The sequence below is a fragment of the Rhinopithecus roxellana genome, chromosome 9 (assembly GCF_007565055.1).
Source record: "Rhinopithecus roxellana isolate Shanxi Qingling chromosome 9, ASM756505v1, whole genome shotgun sequence".
NCBI classification, from domain to species: domain Eukaryota; kingdom Metazoa; phylum Chordata; class Mammalia; order Primates; family Cercopithecidae; genus Rhinopithecus; species Rhinopithecus roxellana.
Window position 1 is genome coordinate 19,585,631 of NC_044557.1, and position 22,660 is coordinate 19,608,290.

Below are 22,660 nucleotides of genomic sequence, written 5' to 3' on the forward strand. Positions count from 1 at the left end.
TCTGTTTTTCTTTTCTTCTTTTTCTTTCTTTTCTTATGCAGCTGCATGCAAAAAACTTTGGACAAAACGCCTCTATTTTGTGGATGCTTATGTAATTGTTCACTTTAGTTGTTAATTCTTTGTGTTGTAGAACTACAGTGCTTTCCCACCCCATCTGAATCCCAGAGCAAGCCTATGATGAAGGCTCACAGGTATCTGTGTTTCTGCTTATTTGGTTAGGAAAACCAATGTCTTGCACTTGGTTACACTGACTACTACTACAAGCTGCTACTTCTAAATTTGGTCCCTTTGGGGCATCAGAATTGAGAAGCAGAGGAAATACAAATAAAAGAATGCATCATTTTAGTCTTCTGCAGTTAAATATCTGGGGCAGGGAGAAGACAAAGTTGAGATAAGATAGATCCATAAAACTATATTCCACATAAAAATATTTCCAGACCACACCTATTACCAAAATGTCTAATTGAACAAGAAGCATCAAAATATAATAAAGCAGGCCCTAGCTGGGGGCAGAGGATCTCATAAATATATTTTCTAGTATAAAATAGAAAGAAGTTGCAACCGGTGTGGACCTATGCTTGGATTGCCCAGGCTGAAGTGATAAGACTGAGTAGCACATTAGTAAGCAAATAAAATAAAATTATGCAATTTTCACAATTAGCATTTACTCAGGAGAGCTGAAATTAATTGAATCTCATACAATCTTTCATGCCGTCAATGAATTTTTGAAGTTTAATATCATCAGTGGCTCTTGGGCCCAGTCACCTATAGCTTTTAATCATGCCAGAGTAGGGTGAATTGCTATATAAGTTCTAGGCAGTTTTTTAATAGCCAGTCCAGCCAGGAGGGTGCAATGGCACAAATGAGGAGATCACTGAACAGAACCCAAAGTCAGTGTTCAGGTCTGTCTCTCCACTAGGCAGTGTGATAGAGGGAAACTTGTGTCACCTCTCTGGGCCTCATTTCCTTAGTAAAGTGAAGTGAAGTTGTCAGACTCTGATGCCCCTCTCATTAAAAGTATTTTATTATTATACTGACGTTTTACATTAATTGAATATGCTTTCAAAGTTACTTCATATCAAAGTTATAAGGAAAGATGTAGGCCTTCTGTTAGGTGTGCAGCCTTGTAGATAAACTAGAGCAAGAACTCTAAATCGTTTCAGCTTTTTGTTTTTCAAATTAGAGTGAATTATGATTGCCTAGAGGTCTTCTATTGAAAATACCTTCAAGACTCTTGTTGATTTTGTTTATTAGAACTTTCATACTCTACAACAGTACTGCATATTCCCTGAGCCTTATGTGGTCAAGCCCCAATGCTAGTGAGAATCCAAAATGCTGAACTAGCCCAGGCGTGGTGGCTCACGCCTGTAATCCCAGCACTTTGGGAGGCCGAGGCGGGTGGATCACCTGAGGTCAGGAGTTTGAGACCAGCCTGACCAACATGGCAAAACTCCATCTCCATTAAAAATACAAAAATTACTGGGTGTGGTGGCAGATGCCTGTAATCCCAGGTACTTGGGAGGCTGAGGCAGGAAAATCACTTGAACCTGGGAGGCGGAGGTTGCAGTGAGCCGAGATGGCACCATTGCACTCCAGCCACTGCACTCCAGCCTGAGCAACAGAATGAGACTCCATCTCAAAAAAAAAAAACAAATGCTGAACTAGAAAACAAAAGCAAGGAGGTGGGTGAACTTTATATGCTGATATTTTTTCTTTTATTAATCAAGTTATGGAATCATTTGTTCTTTCTGTTGTTTATGACATTTGATCCTGTATTGTTTCAAAACAACCTTCAAATAACTCAGGCAGTATACAGATTCTATAAGACATTGTCTAGCCCAGCCTTAAAGAAAAATATATAAGAGGGTCCCATTAGGCTGTTTTTTCACTGAAGCAACAATGGTTACCCTGAGCTCTAAAATACCCTCAGGAAGAGAGTCTTTGTCTTTAAAATCAATATCACTTTAACATAGAAAACCTCCCTATCATGTTTGGACAGTCTAAAGCTAATTGTTTTGGGGCTATTAACTATACAGTGTTGAGAAAAATAATCAAAAGACAGAGGTACCGTTTCACAAAACTTACAGATCCTGTTTGAAATGACTGTCTTAAAATTGGTCTCTCTGCATCTAAAACACACCTGACAGAATTACTGCTAAATAGATTTTCACTGTAATCCCCATTTTTAGTTTACCTCGATAACCACCAAAACTTCACCAAAGATGATTTAAAATAGCAATTGCCATCATAGAGAACTTTTGACATGCCAAAGATGATGTAGCTAAAAGAGCTTGAGAACAGAAGTACCAAATATGAAAGGATCAGACTTTAGAACAAAAGTTCAGGGTCTTCAGAACAATATTCTGATACAAAAAATTGCATCTCTTAAAGATTTTTTGGAAAAAGCCAATGAAAGTAAATCAATCTGAAATGTATCTCCTTGTGCTTCTAACATTAATTATCCTATTTTGACATTATCACCTACTGTCCTGTTCCCTCACCTCGCTTCCCCAAATTCCTATTCAAATTGCTTTTTCCTCAAGGTCTCTCCCAAGAAAACTACTAATTTAATGATTTAATACCTATTTAATACTGTTAGTATAGATAGTAATCTTTGCAAATTTAATTTAAGTTATGGCCTAGACCTGAGCTAAGAACCACATAAAGCATATTCCAAAGCCACAAGGAGACATAAAAAGTTTGCTCTGGAATTTTTAGTTGTATTATTTTATTATCCACTTACCGTCTAAGGGAGTAGACCTATAGCGATTCATCTATTAGCTCCTCAGAGGAAGAGAAATTATTGAATGCTGTTGAGTAGAAACCTAAAATGAAAGAAGCCCTATCCTCTTTTTTTGTATAAAATCCAAAATAGGAGACATTGTAAGAAAAAAATAAATTGGAATGAGAATCTGCAAATCTGGGAGACTCCAAAACACAGCTGAACATTTTCAAAGGGACTCAGAAAACTAGCAAGCTAGGAACAGCAACGTAGTAGATCTCCTTTGATGACAACTGATGCCCAACATAGAAAATCGATCAAAAAACTTTCATTCTCTAAGAATTAAGGATATTAAGGCTATATTGATTGCCATATTTTAAGAAACGTTTTTGAAATAGGCAATGGTCCATATGACCAAAAAGCAATGGTACAATGGCCCAACACTTATCAAATGATGCTGCAGCATTTGTCAATGCCTTATCTTTCCCTTGACTTCCTAAATGAACTGATCTTTAAAGATATACTGTCAGTAAAGTTATTTTTTGTATATAGTACACTGTTATTTATATAATAGATTCTGCTACTGTGAAACAACAGATGTATTCAGAAGACTGAAACTGGACCCCTTCCTTTCACTAAATACAAAAATTAACTCAATATTGATTAAAAACAAATATAAGACCTAAAAACATGAAAACTCTAGAAGAAAATCTAGAAAATACCATTCCAGACATCAGCCTTGAAGAAGAATTTATAACTAAAACAAAAACTGATAATGAAACCTAATTAAAATAAAGGGCTGCTGCACAGCAAAAGAAACTATCAAGACGGTAAACAGAAAACCTACAGAATAGGAGAAAATATTCATAAACTATACATCTGACAAAGGTCTAATATCCAGAATCTATAAGCAATTTGACAAACAGAAAACAGATAACTCTGTTTAAAAAAATGGGCAAAGGATATGAACACACTCCACAAAAGAAGAAAAACATGGGGGCAATAAATATACTTTAAAATGCTCAACATCACCATTAATTAAAAAGTTCCAAAAACAACAGATATTGGTTGTAGAGAAAAGGGAACACTTATACACTATTGGGGGGAATGTAAATTAGTTCAGCCACTATAAAAAGCAGTGTGGAGATTTCTCAAAGAACTTAAAACAGAACTACCATTCAACCCAGCAATCCTGGTACCAGTATATACCCAAAGAAAAATAAATGACTCTACCAAAAAGACACATGCATGTTTATCTTCATCACAACACTACTCACAATAGCAAAGACATGGACTCAACCAAGAAGCCCATCAACAGGCTGAATAAAGAAAATGTAGTACATATACACCATGGAATACTATGCAGCCATAAAAAGAATGAAATCATGTTATTTGCAGCAACATGGATGCAGCTGGAGGCCATTATCCTAAGCAAACTAATGCAGGAACAGAAAACCAAATACTACATGTTCTCACTTGTGGTAAACACAGAATTCACTTGGACACAAAGACAGGAACAGTAGATTCTGGGGACTGCTTGAGGGAGGAGGATAAAAAGAGGGAGAGTGTTGGAAGGCTACCTATCAGGACTATGCTCACTATCTAAGTGATGGGATCATTCGTACAGCAAGCCTCAGTGACAAATCTTTACATGTACTCCCCCAAAGCTAAAATAAACATTGAAAAACTAAAAAAAAAAAAAAAAAAAAAAAAAAAAAAAAACACTATACACTTTTTTCAGTCTTGCCTGAAGCTAAATTTATTATTTTGATAGTCTTGTGTTCAGCATTCTTTTGTGTCACAGAAGATAGCCAATATTTAATTGCCTTCAACTGAGCAAGTTTGTAATATACTTCGACAATAATACATTAAGGCTTTTCTGAGTATCCACCTTACTTTTCTCATAGTTTAAATCAGCATCTCAAAATATAAAGATTCCTTCCAGATCTACCTTCATCCAAAGTAGGCGATCTTCTATCTGTACTTATTTGGAGTTTTCAAGTTATCTCTATATATTTATCTATTGCATTGGCTAAAAGGGAGTATAAAATTTTTAAGGAAAAGCTTCACTATCCTATTTTATCACCTAGCCATAATTTGTCAGCCAAAGGAAGAACTTTGTCTGAAATAGTAAAAAGATTGTTGACTATTCATAATTATCCAAAGGAAATTTCTGAAAGACATATATAAATTTAAGGATGTCCAAGATTAAATGGTTAAATACACAATTGGTTCCTAATTTTATCCAATACTAAGTTCCATACATGATTTTACTTTTTCAAACATTTCAGAATATCTTTCAGTGAACTGAGAGGTAAAAGATGCCTTCAGGACCCCAACGCAACCTTCAATAATCATCTTTACTGTGTTTTCCAGATTATCATAAATATTAGTGTCTATGTGTTCATTAAAGCTCGAGTCAGTATTATAGGAATATTTACCTAACTGCCCAGTGCTCATCAAAGCTCCATCACGTGTTTATAGTCTGTTTCTTAAATCCAGAGCAATTGTAGCTTCAGATAAATTAGTTGAAGCATCCTCAGACCTTGTACAAGGCATTACATTTAAATTTTATAGTGCTATATACTAAATAAGCCTGAACATATATGCTGAAAACCCTGAACATATTTTGTTAGTTGATTAAATAATCATGAAATATTGTTTATTTCTCCTTCTCACACAACTATCCAATAATCCAGCAAATCTTTTACAATTCCCTGGTAAGTATGCTTCTACGGTTTGGAAAATATCTATGCCCAGAGTCAATCTTTGTGACACTTTCATAAGAATATTGATCCAACACGGTTTTTGATAAATCATATCTTAAAAATTGAAAAAGAAACATTACCAGGTTAGTTTTGCAAAAACTGTTCATACTTTAGTGTGGAATATAATCCTTTTTCAGAGTCTTAATCAGCAAAAGTAGTCAAACTTCTGGCCCTCTCTAGAGAAGGAGGTCTCAATGCAGCACGGCAGACATAATTCTTTGTTGTAGAGGTTATCCTGTGTATTGTAAAGCATTTAGCAGCATCCATCACCTGATCTGGTGACCTGTACTCACTAGAAGCCAAGATTCACCCCATCCATGCTGGGACAACCAAAAGTGTCTCCACGCATCCTGTCTAGTGGGCAGAGGCCACAGACACTACCAAATATCCTACAATGCACAGGAGAAGCATTCCCTGCCCCCACTCCTCACAACAAAGTGTGATCTGGCCTAAAATATCACTACTGCTGAGGTTGAGAAAACTTTATATAACTGTTGGATTAGCACTTAACATTTGTCTAGATGATATACAACCCAACTTGGTCATGAAGCCCTCTAATAATATATGGAACTTTACAACTAATGAGACTTTCAGCCTTATTGAGGGCAAACATAACCACAAACCAAATAACACCAAAGGTAATAACATCATTTTATATTATACCTACAATAGGAAGTTTTTGCATCTGCAGAGATAACACTGAAGAGGAGCGTACTGTAGGAGCCAGACATTTCCAAAAACAATATTTAATAAAGAGCTTAGAAAAAGGTGGTAATCAGTTGAGGTGTTTTTCCTTTACTGGTTTTATTTTTTGAAAAAAAAAAAAAAAAAAAAAAAACTTAATACTTAACCTCGTTCTTTTACCATAGATCTACAGATTTCCCTACTTTAAATGCTATTGCTTGATGAATAAGCTATGTCTTTCAATATGACAACTTCATTAGTATATTTTGTCCAGAAACCAACAATTTGGGGGTGCATGATGATTTGTCTTAGGCCTGTGGTATAAGAATTCTTATTGTCTGTTTCCTACAAACAGTATATAGGTTTTACCATGCAAAACTAAAGCTTCCTTCAGAATTATATCAAACCCTGTTCAAGGATCATTTTAGCTGACCATGACAGCTCATAGATGACCTAGTCAAATAATTAGATATTTGTAGGGAACACATATCATAATCTAATAATAATACTACCTTATATTTACTGAGTACAGTCATGAGTTGCTTAATGATGAGGATATGTTCTAAGCAATGTATCCATTGTTGTGTGAACATCATACAGTGTACTTAAACAAACCTAGATGGTATAGCCTGCTACAAACCTAGGCTATATGGTGTAGCCTATTGCTCCTAGGGTGCAAACCCATATAGCATGTTATTGTACAAAGAATTGGATTTAATATGTGTTGAGGCCGGGTGCGGTGGCTCAAGCCTGGAATCCCAGCACTTAGGGAGACCAAGACGGGTGGATCACAAGGTCAGGAGATCGAGACCATCCTGGCTAACACAGTGAAACCCCATCTCTACTAAAAAATACAAAAAAAAACTAGCCGGGCGAGGTGGCGGGCGCCTGTAGTCCCAGCTACTAGGGAGGCTGAGGCAGGAGAATGGCGGGAACCTGGGAGGCGGAGCTTGCAGTGAGCTGAAATCCGGCCACTGCACTCCAGCCTGGGCGACAGAGCGAGACTCCATCTCAAAAAAAAAAAAAAAAAAAATGTGTTGAAATACAGGTACCATTGAGGATAAATTTTCATCGGGCTTCTATTGCCCTCAGGAGGCTAGCAAAGTGAGATTGTTTTTCAAAAATAAGTACAAAAACTCACTGGTAGTCAAGTGCAGAATTATCACGTCCTAGATGCATTAACACGTGGTCTCTAGAAGTGGACATACATTATTTTAAAATCAAGATGCTTTAGAAGTCATGCTTGTCTTCCAAAAAAAAATTGTATTATTTGGGGCAAATACCCCTGTACTCCCACAGTTCTCACAAAGGACTTTAAAATCTCTCAAAATCACTGATAATACTAAATACACAGTGAATAGCATAAACTGGAAGACACCTGATTGGCAATCCACTATGTGGCTCTAATTTTATCTGCCTAGCATTGAGTCCTGGCTTTACTTAAAGAAACATTAAATCATAGATCTGGAGTACTGTCCCATTCCTCCTAATTTTACTGGTCATTTGTTTGTATGATTTTGTTTTTGTTTTTGTTTTCCAAGATGGCGTCTTGCTCTGTCGCCCAGACTGGAGTGCAGTGACATGATCTCAGCTCACTGCAACCTCTGCCCCCCGGGATTCAAGCGATTCTCCCGCCTCATCCCGAGCACACCTGGCTAATTTTTGTATTTTTAGTAGAGACAGGGTTTCACCATGTTGGCCAGGCTGGTCTTGAGCTCCTGACCTTGTGATCTGCCCGCCTTGGCCTCCCAAAGTGCTGGGATTACAGGCATGAGCTACTGCACCCAGCTCTTTGTTTGTATGTTAACAATGTTTTAAAGTCTATAGCTGTTGTCTTGCCATAAATTATGATAATCATCAAAACCTCCATCTCACCTTCTCCTTAAATTCCTGGCAGTCACATTGCTGTAGACAATATTTAGAGATCTACGACCTGGTTAGAGAAGACCTCAAGGGAGGGCTAACAATGAAAAATTTCACTCTCAGAGAACATACACCGCATACGTTCAGGAATTTGTATCTTCCAATGAAGCAAATGACATTTATAGGAAATTATCAAAATGGACTAGATTGGTAGTGAACTGAAGCCCTCACTTATCAGCAAGCCCTTTGAAACCCAACTAATCAGTGATTCGCCCTGCTTTCCTCTGATTAAAACACCTTGTTTCCTTCAAAATAAACCCCCACCACAAATTCTATATAATATTTTGAAAAACTGCATTTTCACTTGAGGTTTCTTTTCCGTGGGAACAAGACTTCCATATAAATTCAGAGAGGTTTTTTGTTGTTGTATTTCACAATCAAGAAAATTTTGTTTTTGCACCAGGCACAGTGGCTCGTGCCTGTAATCCCAGCACTTTGGGAGGATGGGGTGGGCAGATCACTTGAGGCTAAGAGTTTGAGACAAGCCTGGCCAACATGGTGAAACACCGTCTCTACTAAAAACACAATCTTAGCCAGCCATGATGGCGTGCTCCTATAATCCCAGCTACTCCAGAGGCTGTAGCAGGAGGATCGCTTGAACCCAAGAGGCGGAGGTTACAGTGAGCTGAGATCACGGCCACCGCACTCCAGCCTGGGCGAAAGGGAGAAACGCTGTCTCAAAAAAGAAAAAGAAAAGATAATTTTGCTTTTCTTTAACACTAATATACACTGTGCAAGAATTCAGTCATTAACACATATGTTTACATTTTTGTTCCATAAAATTCAATAACAGACTTTGGAATAATCCGAATTTAGGGACTAAGAAGAAAATTATGATTATTACCTCTTCCGATTAAATCATCACATTGTTTGTCAAAAGTTCGACACCTTCCTTGAAAACAGAAGGCTCCACCTGAATCACAATATTCTCCATCGCGTACATAAGTGTCAAGCAAACAGTATGGATGGCTTCCATTGCAAAATTCAGTGAAATCACATTCTTCATCAACTGATTTCCTGCAAATCGTATTAGCTGGTTTGAACTAGGAGGAAAGAGGAACATAAAACTTTAAATATCAATGATATTTAAGTTTTATTTCTCTGTAGGCTCTGTATGCTGGTCCATTTTTTTTTTCCCTAAGTTTCTAATAGCAATTAGAAAATTAAATCTTCTTGTTAACTACTTAAGCATCACACGGGATTCTTAAAATATCTCCTTTTAAAGCCTGCAATATTTTTTAAATGTTTATGATGAGGAGTTATTGTTTTATAAATGGCTGCTGATTTCTTCTTTAAGATTGATATGGAGAAACCAGAAACTGCCCAGCTGAGCAGTTTGGACTCAGTCAAAATGGATTACAAATAGTTTTTATATTCCCCAGCTCACTTTGTCTTTCTTTCCTTTATGGACGTCTGCTTATCTTTGAGTTTCTAGCTTCTCTTATAAGCATTACCCATTTTTTTATACACAAGAAATGTATCACATAAATGATGAAGATATTCTAAGAACACACATGAGAAAATTTATTTCATATTTATTTCAAATTTCGTGTTGCAAAAAACTTAAAAATAACTTCCATAATTACATATTTCTCATCTGCTTCTGGGCTTCCCTTTCTACATATTTACTTTTGCTGAGAAGCATCTAATCACCATCTCTGAAAACTCTTCTTTCTTCAACACATGCGCCAGTCTCTTATGGCTACTGTCATTATCCTATGAAAAGTAAATAAAAATTTTCCTAGTTTTCAAAGGTCCTGAAGGCCCAGGTTATATAACATTTATCTTCTCAAAATTGTTTTTGCCAATTTTTTCTTAAGCTTTCAAGTATTTGCCATCTGTAGAAAGTCTCACACAAATTTTTTAGGTGATGCATGAGAAAACAAATACAGTATCTACTGTGTCACTCAAGCTTAGAGACATTAAATTCAAAACTAATGATTCAAAGTGTTAATAGAGGAAATTTGCATATGTATAATGAGAAAGTATCAACACTTGTTTCTTCAGAATTTGTTTCCTTTTACAAATTGGTATAAAAGGCAATCGTATTTTTATTCTTTTTTTTTTTTTTTCTTTTTACACGGAGTCTGGCTCTGTCCCCCCCGCTGGAGTGCAGTGGCGCAATCTCAGCTCACTGCAAGCTCCGCCTCCCAGGTTCACGACATTCTCCTGCCTCAGTCTCCCAAGTAGCGGGACTGCAGGCGCCCACCACCACGCCCGGCTTATTTTTGCTGTATTTTTTAGTAGAGACAGGGTTTCACCATGTTAGCCCAGATGGTCTCGATCTCCTGACCTCGTGATCCTTCCACCTCGTCCTCCCAAAGTACTGGGATTACACGTGTAAGCCACCACGCCCGGCCTATTGTAACATTTTTAAAAATCTCTATGAACACTCACTTCCTCAAATACTCTTTGAAACAAGCTTTATCATCCTATTGGCTCCTCCATTGAGAGGCAGAGAAAACTCTTCTAAAAATATTTTAACTTTGTAGGTATATGAGAGTGGTGACTTTAGAATATTGAAAAAATATATTTTCACAATCATGGAGGTAAAATTAAATAAATTGAATTGTGTTGCTCAAGAAGTGCACCTCATGGGCTCATCTTTTTTTATTCTGGATCTCACCTTTATTATTATTATTATTATTATTACTATTAGTTATTTCAATTGTTTGGGAGAACAGGTGGGGTTTGGCTACATGGATAAGTTCTTTAGGTGTGATTTCTGAAATTTTGGTGCACCCATCACCCAAGCAGTGTACACTGCACCCAGTGTGTAGTCTTTTATCCCTCACCCCACTCTCATACTTTCCCACAGATCTCCAGAGTCCATTATATTACTCTTAAGGCTTTGCATCCTTATAGCTTAGCTTCCACCTATTAACTACTTAAGCATCACACGGGATTCTTAAAATATCTCCTTTTAAAGCCTGCAATACTTTTTAAATGTTTATGATGAGGATTTATCATTTGAGAATATACGATGAGAATATATGATGTTTGGTTTTCCATTCCTGAGTTACTTCACTTAGAATAACGGTCTCCAATTCCATCCAGGTTACTGCAGATGCCATTATTTCATTCCTTTTTATGGCTGAGTAGTATTCCATTGTATATGTGTGTGTGTATATATATACACGTATGTATACACTATATATACATACCATAAATTCTTTACCCACTTGTTGGTTCTTTGTCCACTTGTTGGTTGATAGTCATTTAGACTGGTCCCATATTTTTGCAATTGTGAATTGTGCTGCTATAAACATGCATAAGCAAGGGTCTTTTTCATATAATGACTTATTTTCCTCTGGGTAGATGCCCCCGAGTGGGATTGCTGGATCAAATGGTAGATCTACTTTTGGTTATTTAAGGAATGTCCATAGTCCTTTTCACAGTGCTTGTACTAGTTTACATTCCCACCAGCAGTGTAAAAGTTTTCCCTTTTCACCACATCCACACCAACATCTTTAAAAAAAAAAAAAAAAGTTTTAATTATGGCCATTCTTGCAGGAGTAAGGTGGTATCGCATTGTGGTTTTGATTCGCAATTCCCTGATAATTAGTGATGTTGAGCATTTTTTCATATGTTTGTTGGTCATCTGTATATCTTCTTTTGAGAATTGTCTATTCATGTCCTTAGCCCACTTTTTGATAGGATTATTTGTTGCTGTTGTTGTTTTTCTTGTTGATTTGTTTGCATTCCTTGTAGATTCTGGATATTGGTCCTTTGTCTGATGCACAGTTTGTGAAGATTTTCTCCTGCTCTGTGTGTTGTCTGTTTACTCTGCTGATCATTTCTTTTGCTGTGCAGAAGCTTTTTAATTAAGTCCCATCTATTTATCTTTGTTTTTGTTGCATTTGATTTTGGGTCCTCAGTCATGAAGTCTTTGCCTTGGCCAATGTCTAGAAGAGCTTTTACCATGTTATCTTCTAGAATTTTATGGTTTCAGGTGTTAGATTTAAGTCTTTAATTCATCTTGATTAATTTTTGTATAAGGTGAATGATGAGGATCCAGTTTCATTCTTCTACATGTGGCTTGCCAATTATCCCAGCACCACTTGTTGAATAGGGTGCCCTTTCCACACTTTATGTTTTTGTTTGTGTGTTGAAGATCAGTTAGCTCTTAAGTATTGGGTCTTTTTCTGGGTCCTCTATTTTGTTCTATTGATCTACTTGCCTGTTTTTATATCAGTATCATGCTGTTCTGGTAACTATAGCCTTGCAGTATAGTGTGAAGTCTAGTAATGTGGTACCTGCAGATTTGTTCTTTTTGCTTAGTCTTGCTTTGGCTATGTGGGCTCTTTTTGTTTTCCCTATAAATTTTAGAATTGTTTTCTAGTTCTGTGAAGAACAATGATGGTATTGTCATGAGAATTGCATTGAAATTATAGATTGCTTTTTGCAATATGGTCATTTTCATAATATTGATTCTACCCATCTGTGAGCATGGGATGTTTCCATTTGTTTGTGACATCTATGATTTCTTTCACCAGTGTTTTGTAGTTTTCCTTGTAGAGATCTTTCACCTCTTTGGTTACATATATTCTTAAGGGTTTCTTTTTGCAGCTGTTGTAAATGGGTTGAGTTCTTGATTTGATTCTCAGCTTGGTTGCTGTTGGTGGATAGAAGTGCTACTGATCTGTGTACATTGATTTTGTATCCAGAAACTTATTGAATTCATTCATTGGATCCAGGAGCTTTTTAAATAAGTCTCTAGGGTTTTCTAGGTATATGATCATATCATAGGTGAACAGCCACAGTCTGACTTCCTCATTATCAATTTGGATCCCCTTTATTTTTTTCTCTTGTCCGATTGCTCTGGCTAGGACTTTCAGTATGATGTTTAATAGAAGTGGTGAAAGTGAGCACCCTTATCTTGTTCCAGTTCTCAGGGGGGAATGCTTTCAACTTTTTCCCATTTAGGTATATCCCTTCTATGCCAATTTTGCTGGTCTTAATCATAAAAGGATGCTGGATTTTGTCAAATGCTTTTATGCATCTATTGAGGATCATATGATTTTTGTTTTCACTTCTGTTTATGTAGTGTATCACATTTGTTGACTTCTGTATGTTAAATCATCCGTGCATCCCTTGTTTAAAATCCACTTGATCATGGTAGATTATCTTTTTAACATGCTGTTGAATTCATTTAGCTAGTATTGAGTTGAGGACTTTTGCTTCTATGTTCATCAGTGGTATTGGTCTGTAGTTTTCTTTCCATGTTACGTCCTTTCCCAGTTTTGGTATTAGGGTAATACTGGCTTAATAGAATGATTTAGGGAGGATGCCCTCTTCCTCTATCTTTTGGAATAGTTTCAGTAGGATTGGTACCAATTTTTTCAATGTCTGAAAGAATTCAGTTGTGAATCCATGTAGTCCTGAACTTTTTTTGTTGTTGGCATTTTTTTTTATTAATGTTTCAATCTTGCTACTCATTATTGATCTGTTCAGAGCTTCTATTTCTTTCTGCTTTAATCTAGGATGGTTGTATATTTCCAGGAATTTATCTGTCTCCCCTAGGTTTTCTAGTTTGTGCACACAAAGGTGTTTATAGTAGCCTTGAATTATCTTTTGTATGTCTGTAATATCAGTTGTAATGTCTCCTATTTTGTTTCTAATTGAGGTTATTTGGATCTTCTGTCTTCTTTTCTTGGTTAATCTCACTAACGGTCTATCATATTTGTTTATCTTTTCAAAAAACCAACTTTTTGTTTCATTTATTTTTCGTATTTTTTTATTTCAATTTCATTTAGTTCTGCTCTGATCTTTGCTATTTCTCTTTTTCTGCTGGGGTTGGGTTTGGTTTGTCCTTGTTTTTTGAGTTTTTTGAGGTGTGACCTTAGATTGCCTATTTGTGCTCTTTCAGACTTTTTGATGTCGCCATTTAATGCCATGAACTTTCCTCTTAGCGCTACTTTTGCTGTATCCCAGAGGTTTTGATAGGTTGTGCCACTATTACCATTCAGTTCAAAGAATTTTTCAATTTCCATCTTGATTTCATTGGTGACCCAATGATCATTCAGGAGCAGGTTATTCAACTTGATATATTTGCATGGTTTTGAGGGTTCCTTTTGAAGTTGATTTCCAATTGTATTACACTGTGGTCTGAGAGAGTACTTGACAATGATTTTGATTTTCTTATCTTTATTGAGACTTGTTTTGTGGTCTATCATATGGTCTATCTTGGAGTATGTTCCATGTGCTGATGAACAGAATGTACATTCTGCAGTCGTCGGGTAGAATGTTCTGTGAATATGTGTTAAGTCCATTTGTTCTAGGGTGTACTTTAAGTCCATTGTTTCTTTGTTGACTTTCTGTCTTGGAGCTTTCTAGTGCTCTCAATGGAGTATTGAAGTCCCCCACTATCATTGTGTTGCCATCAACCTCATTTCTGAGGTCTAGTAGTAATTGTGTGTGTATGTATAATATATAAAATATGATATATATCAATATTAATAGACTTTAAAGGAGATATATACTATAATGCAATAATCATAATGGACTTCAATATTCCACTTTCAACAACAGACAGATAATCCAGATAGAAAATTAATAAGAAAACGTCAGACTCAAACTATACTTTAGACCAAATGGACCTAATATACACATAAAAAACATTCTATCAAACAGCAAGAGAATATATATTTTTCTCAAGAACACATGAAATGTGCTCCAGGATAGATCATAGGTCAGGCAGCAAAACAAGTCTTAGAAAATTTTAAATGATTGAAATAGTATCAAGTATCTTTCTCACCACATTGATATAAAGCAAGAAGTCAATAACAGGACTTGGAATTTGGAAAATTTACAAGTATATGAAAATTAAGCAACATACTGCTAAACAATCAATGGAGCAAAGAAGAACTTAAAATGAAAATGTAAAAATATTTTGAAATATCTTGATACAAACAATAATAGTCACACAATATACTAAAACTTATCAGATGCAGCAAAAATCATTCCAGCAATAAATATCTACATCAAAAAAGAAGAAAGATATCAAAAAATCAATCTAAAGTTAATTACACCTCAAGGAACTAGAAAAAGCAAAATCCAAAGTTAATAGAAAAAAGGAAATAAAGATAAGAACAGAAATAAATGAAATAGAGGCTAGAAAAAAAGTAATGAAACTAAGAAATATTGATTAATTGTCATAGACTTTGTGAAGTTATATATTAACTTTTAGGTTTTTGTCTGATAGAATAGGAAATAATTCCTATCATTTAGAAAAGATAGCCAAGTAAGTTATTTTTTTTTCCTGTGGATATTAACCAGTTTTGAACATAGCAATATTATTCTAACATTCTTTTGTTTCCAAATCCTATTTATATAGTTTTGTTACGTACTCTTGAACGAGCCTATTAGTCTTCCTAGTTTCCTCATTAATGAGTTGAATAAAACTCTGACATATTAATTGTATATTATGAGTAGCCCTTTTAATTTTTTGAAAATTATGCTATTTTCAGGGTCACCTATTATCTTCGCTTACTCATGTGTGTGCATGTGTGTGTCCAGAAAGCTGTGGCAATCTCAAATAAAATGTATGATAAAAAAGAATAGCTTATTGAATTAGCATATTTCCAAAAAACAATGTTCAAATACATTGCACCCCAAATATATATCTGTTAAATAATTAAAACAAACACTGTTTTTAAGGTTAGGAAGTTGAGTCTATAATGTGACTTGACAAGATGGGTAATGGAATTTTTTATTTTTAGGAGGTTTATTACAGATTTATTTATAATTACCCAAATTGGGAAGTAAACAAAATGTCTTTCAATAGATAAATACATACATAAACTCTGGTACATTCATATAATTGAATACTATCCAGCTATAAAAAGCAATTAGCTACCAAGCCATGAACTATAGCTATAAAACATAGATGAACTATAAATATATGTTGATAACTGAAATAAGCCAACCTGAAAAGGCTACATGCGTATATTCTTACAACTATATGACATTATGAGAGACAAAAGTATAGACACAAATTTAAATCCAAAGATTCTGATTTCAGTTTTGTTCTATTATGCCACATTGTTTCTCACTATGTGATATTATTTTCAATAACACCTACATATTCTTATTTACTTCTTCTTTTTAGAGATGTCAGCTGCTCCACTGACATACTGGATGACATTTCCATCATTCTACAATTCTCACTGTAAAACCTGCAAGGTCACCATTTTAATAAATATTTCCCATGGCCTACAAATATGCTCAAATCATTTTTTTCACTTACTATCAACTAACACAACTCATGAGTCCACAATCACTAAATTCAGGAGAAACATGTTTCTTGGCCACTAGGTGGGAGTTTATCTTCATCAGGGTGACCTTTTCTGTTTTTAACTTTATTGAGGTTTAATTTATAACTTACATACCATAAAATTCACCTATGTTAAGTGTACACTTTAGTGATATTTTAAGAAAATTTACATGGTTGTGCAACCAGCACCACAACCCAAGTTTAGGACATTTCTATTAGCATAGGATAAGATCCCCAATATCCATTTATAGTTAATCCTCATGCCTGTGGCTGGCCCCAGGTAACCACTAATCTACTTACTGTCTCTATAAAATTTGCATTTTGGGATCTTTTCTACAAATAAAATGATAAAATAGGCAGGGTTTTGTATTTAGCTTCTCTTGCATAGTAGTGTTTTTGAGATTGTAATATGTATGAGTATTCTGTCAACCTTTATTGCTCTCTAGTATTCCATTATACAGATATATCATAGTTTTTGTCAATTTGTTTATAGATACTTGAGTTGTTTTCAGATTTTGGTCATTGAATAATGTTGCTATAGACATCCATATGCAAATTTTTGTAAATACATGTTTTCATTTATCTTGAGTAGACCTAGGAGTAGAATCCTTCGTTCAATTGGTAAACTTATGTTAAACTGCTTAAGAGACTGTCAAACTGGTTTCCCAAAGTAGTAACACCATTTTTTGGTCCTACTGGCAGTCTATGAATTCCTGTTTCTCTATGTTTTCGCCAATATTTGTTATTTTCTGTCATTTGATTACAGCCATTCTAGTGGGTGTCTTGTAGTATCTGGTTTGAATATACACATTGCTAATGACTAACAATGTCTTTACTAGTTTTCATCTATTTATTATTCCATGTAATTACCATTTTGTATATATTTCTATATATTGTGTCTATCATTGTATATAACTTTGTATATATTTGCCTATCTTCTTTGAACAGGTATTTAACCTGTTCAAATATTTCATACATTTGTAATTGGATTGTTTCCCTTCAATTATTGAGTTGTTAGGATGATTCATAGATTCTGTATACAAGTACTATATCAGAAATACAGTTTGTAAATATTTTCCTCCCCTCTGTGGCTTGTCTTTTTATTGTCTTAACAGTGTTTTCTGAGGCACAAAGATTTTTAATTTTGAGAAAGTCCAATTTACCAACTATTTCTTTTATGAATTATACTTTTGGTGTTGTATCTTGGAAATTTCTGGCAAATCCAAGGTTATGAATATTTTTTCATATGTTTTCTTCCAATAGATGTATAGTTTTAACTACTGCAGTTAGGTTGATTGTCTGTTTTGAGTTAAATTTTGTGTGTGGCATGATAAAAGGGCCCAAATTTACTTTTCTGTATGTGGACACTGAATTGTCCCAATAGCCTTTGCTGAAAAGACTATTATTCCTTTATCAAATTGTCTTGACACATTTGTCAAAACTCAATGGACTATAAATATAAGAGTTTATTTCTGGACTCTCAGTTCCATCCCATTTATCCATGTATTTATTGTTATGCCAGTACAATGTTGAGCTAGATTACTTTAGCTTTGTAGTAATTTTTGAAATATGAAATGGTGACTCCATCAATTTGTTCTTCAGGATTGTTTCAGCACTTCTGGGTCCCTTGCATTTCCAGAATTTTTAGGATTATGTCATCAATTTCTGTAAAGAAGCCTACTGGAATTTTGCCAAAGATTGTCTTAAATCCATAGATCAATTTAGAGATGTACAGAAAAGAGTTAACATAGCAGACTTAAGACTGCTATACTTGGAAAGGTATATTCACAAGGCTGGCCTTTGACTGACACCTGAGTTAGAGTTCCCATCATTGCCTAACTAATAAGTCACTGTGCCTGAACTGTTTAGACTTTGGTATTTACAATGAACAAGCAATTTCCATCTAAGAGTCTGGAATTGTGGTAGATGCTAGGCAAAAGATGCCTGTGTGACCAGCCTCCAATAAAAAGCTTAGGGTCTGGGTTCCCGGCAGTCAATATTTCACACATATTATCATAATTCATTGCTGGAGAAATTAAGTCCATCATTGTGTGGCTCTACTAGGAAATGACTCTTGGAAGCCTGTGACTACCTTCCTTCATACTTGACCCATGAGCCTTTTTCCTCTGCTAATTTTGCTTTGTATCCTTTTTCTGTAATAAATTATAGTGATGAGTACATTCTATGCTCAATCACATGAGTCTTCCTACTGATTTACTGAACCAAGGGGTAATACTGCAGACCCCTGACAGAAGGGAGATTCGCCGTCTTAACAATACCATCTTTCAACTCATTCACATGGAATATCTCAGCATTTACTTAGGTTTTTGTGTTTTTCTCAGAAATTTTTTGTTGTTTGCCTGTATATTTTGTATTGTTAATATATGCCTAAGTATTAATTTTTATGCTATTGTGAATGAAATTCTATTCTTAATTTTATTTTTGTATTTTCCATTGCTAGTATATAGAAGTACACTTCATTTTTGCATAGCAATTGCATGTCCTGTGACTTTGCTGAATTCATTTATTTATTCAAACAGGTATTTTGGTAAATTTCCTAAGATTTTACATACACAGGGTCATGTAATCTGCAAATAAAGACAGTTGTACTTTTTGTCTTCCAAGTTAGATGCATTTTAATTTTTATACCTATCTGATTTTACTCTCTTGGACCGCCAATACAATGTTTAGCAGAAGTACTGAGAGCTTGCATCCTTCTTTCATTCTAATTTTAGGGTGGAGAGCATTGAGAATTTCTTGGTTAGTATGATGCTAGCTGTAGGTTTTTCACAAATACTTTGCATCAGGTAGGGGAAGTTCCCTTCTATTTGCCATTTGTTAATAATCTATAATGGGTGTTATTTTGTTATTTCTTTTTCTGCATCACTTGAGATGATCTTGTATTTTCTTGTCCTTTATTATATCAGTATGGTGTGTTACATTAACTGTACCACTTTTGCATTACTGAGATAATCCTTTTTGGTCATGATGGATACTTCCTTTTATGTTTCTTTTTTCTGTTTGCCATTTTTAAAGGATGTTTTGCATCCATATTCATGAAGGATATTGATCTATAGTTTTCTTTTCTTGTAATGTCCTTGTCTAGCGTTAGTATCAAGGTAATACTGTTCTCATAAAATAAATTTTGAAGTGTTCCTCCCTCTTCTATTTTATGCAAAAGGTTGTGGAGTATTTTTGTATTATACCTTCTTTAAATATTTGTTAGAATTCACCAGTCAGGCTATCTGGACTTAGGCAGTGAATTATCAGACTGGCCAGAGCTTTACCAAATATATCCTCTGTAATTGCTCTATCAGGAGATTTGTCTCTGGAAAGAGCACATGAAACATTTCTTCTCAAAACAATCTGGCATTAGAATTGAGCATCAAACCATGATGGAGCCCATTTCAATAATCGTATAAACTCTGTCTGGTAAACCATCTACCACTACACTATAGCAAATCTGTTGGTAAATTCAGGAGCTGATATTTGTATGCAAACAAAATCATTTTTAATCACCTTTAAAACAGGAACCAATTTAAAAATTGTTTGATTAGTCAACCACATTTTTTTAGCTTAACATCTCCATTTTTTTTTCTTTCCAACATTTTTTTAGGTTCAAGGGACACATATGCAGGTTTGTTACATGGGTAAATTATGTGTCACAGGGATTTGCTGCATAGATAATTTTGTCACCCAGGTAAGCTTATCTGCTTACCTGATAAGCAGTTTTTCGATCCTCATTCTCCTCACACCCTCCACTCTCATCTAGGCCCTGGTGTCTGCTGTTTCGTTCTTTGTGTCCATGTGTACTCCCATTTATAAGTGAGAACGTGCAGTCAACAACATTTTAGAATGTGGTTCTAAATCATCTTACCTAATTATGATTTGAGTTGACAATCTTGACAGAATCCACACTTTGAAAATAACTGTTAGCTACATACTTTTGTTTCTCCATCAGTAACACTGAGAAAAAAAAATCATGGCTGAATAATTCTGAAGAGTCACATTGACTAGGACCAGCACACTATTTCTCTATTAGTCATTAAATTAGAGCAAAACAGGTCACTTTTCTTCCTTTATGCATACATCTTCCTTTCAGGTTGATGTAATCCCATTTGTATATTTTTGCTTCTGTTGTCTATGTTTTTGAAGTCATGTCCAAAATAAGGATCTCTCTACCACTTCACTTATTCCCTGAAGACTCTAGTGCCAATTATTTTCTTTATCATTAAGGTTTTAGCTCAAATGTCACCCTGCAGAAAGACATTTCCTGTTTACTCTGGCTAAATACCCTCTTCTCTCACTGTTTGCATGTATGTTTATTCTCTTTACTATTTCCCACTAGATAGTGTGGAGTAAATTATTTCCTGAATTAGTGAATGAACAAATAACTTTAAGCTGTAAATGAACCTGTCTGCTTCTAATGCCAGCCTTTTATATCATCCTATTTTGCCAAGGTTTGATCTGCACATTGTTGCTCTATGTAATTTTAGGAATAATGTGAGAAAGCTAAACAGAACTCTGGAAGTCACTGATTTTTTATATTGATTTTAAAAATTTACTATCTGTGTGTTCAGTGCTACCTATTTTTTTCTATTTTTATCTCTGCTATAATGCTTACATTTGGCTCTAATTTCTTACATTTATCTTCCATGTCAATAACTAGTTTGAGCCACAAGAATTCTGATATTCTCTAAGTTTGGCATTTATCTTAAGTTTAAATTGTGAATGTAGGTTATCTGTAATGATTCTTAATTTTATTCATCTTCACTTTTGTTTTATTCTATTCTTACAACATTCTCTTAGTTCAAAGATGCCAAGCCTTGCAATTTTTTTTTTTTGAGAATAGTATTTTTTTCTGAAACTGCTTATAGATCCTATAATGACTTAATTTTAAAAGCATACACTCCCACCAATCTTATGGATGTCTGCCATTTACCCTGTTCCAGAGTTTGTTTCATTTTCCCAGAGTATTTCAGTGAACTCTGCTGGGTGTGGAAAATTATTTAGGAATTTTTTAATTGATAGAAAAAATTACATGTATTTATCATATACAACACAATATTTTAAAGTGAACTATATATATAGTTTTTTGTAGTGAGAACATTACTATCCATTCTCTGCATTTGTCACAAATACAACATAATTATAGTAACTATGCTATACAATAGTTATCTTGGATTTATTCTCCCTCTCTAACTTAATTACACATCCTTCAACCAACATCTCCTCATTCCTTCCTCCCTACAACAACCATTCTAATCTCTAATTCTATGAGATCAACTTTGTAAGATTCCACATATGAGTGAGGTTATACATTATTTGTCTTTCTGTGCCTGGCTCATTTATCTGAAGATAGTATCCTCCTGGTTTAACTATACTGCCACAAATTACAGAATTTCCTACTTTTTATGGCTAAATAGTATTCCACTGTGTATGTATACCACACTGTCTTTATCTAGTCATCTGTTGATGGACACAGAGATTGATTCCATAATTTGGCTATTGTGAATAGTGCTGGAATAAACACAGGAATGTTAATGTCTCTTCAACAAACAGATTTTATTTCCTTTGGATACAAACCCAGTAGAGGAATCACTGGGTCTCATGGTAATTCTATTTTTAATATTTTCAGGAACTCCCCTATTGTCTTCCATAATGGTTGTATTAATTTACAAGCCCATAAACAGTGTGTAGGGGTGCTCCTTACTCCATATCCTTGCCAAGACTTGTTATCTGTTGTCTTTTGATCATACCCATTCCAACAGAAGTGAGGTGATAGCTCATTGTGGTTTTGATTGACAAGATACTCAAGATAGTAATATTGAGCACTTTTTTAATATATCTGTTGGCCATCTATATGACTCCTTTTGAGAAATGCCTATTCAGATCTTTTTCACATTTTTTAATTGGGTTGTTTTCTTGCTATTGAGTTGTTTGAATTCCTTATGTATTTTGGATATTAACCCTTATCAGATGTATAGTTTTCAAATATTTTCTCCCATTCTGTAGATTCTCTCTTCACTTTTTTGATTGTTTCCTTTGCTGTGCAGAGGCTTTTCAGCTTGATGTAATCCCATTTGTATATTTTTGCTTTCATTGTCTATGTTTTTGAAGTCATGTCGAAAATAATAACTGACCAGAACAATGTCATGAAGCTTTTCCTCTGTTTTCTTCGAGTAGTTTTACAACTTTGAGTCTTATATTTAAGTCTTTAATCCATTTCAGTTTTATTTTTGCACATGGAGAGAGACAAGGATCTAACTTCATAATTCTGTATGTGGA

General features: G+C 34.8%; 1 protein-coding gene across 1 annotated transcript in view; it reads right to left on the reverse strand.

Annotated features, from left to right (window-relative positions):
* LOC104676329 (disintegrin and metalloproteinase domain-containing protein 5) overlaps positions 1 to 22,660 on the reverse strand; it is a 143,119-nt gene that overhangs the window by 41,466 nt on the left and 78,993 nt on the right. The window contains exon 14 of the mRNA XM_030938154.1: positions 8,942 to 9,140. Within this exon, the coding sequence (XP_030794014.1) occupies positions 8,942 to 9,140 (199 nt within the window). The remainder of the gene's footprint in view (positions 1 to 8,941; positions 9,141 to 22,660) is intronic.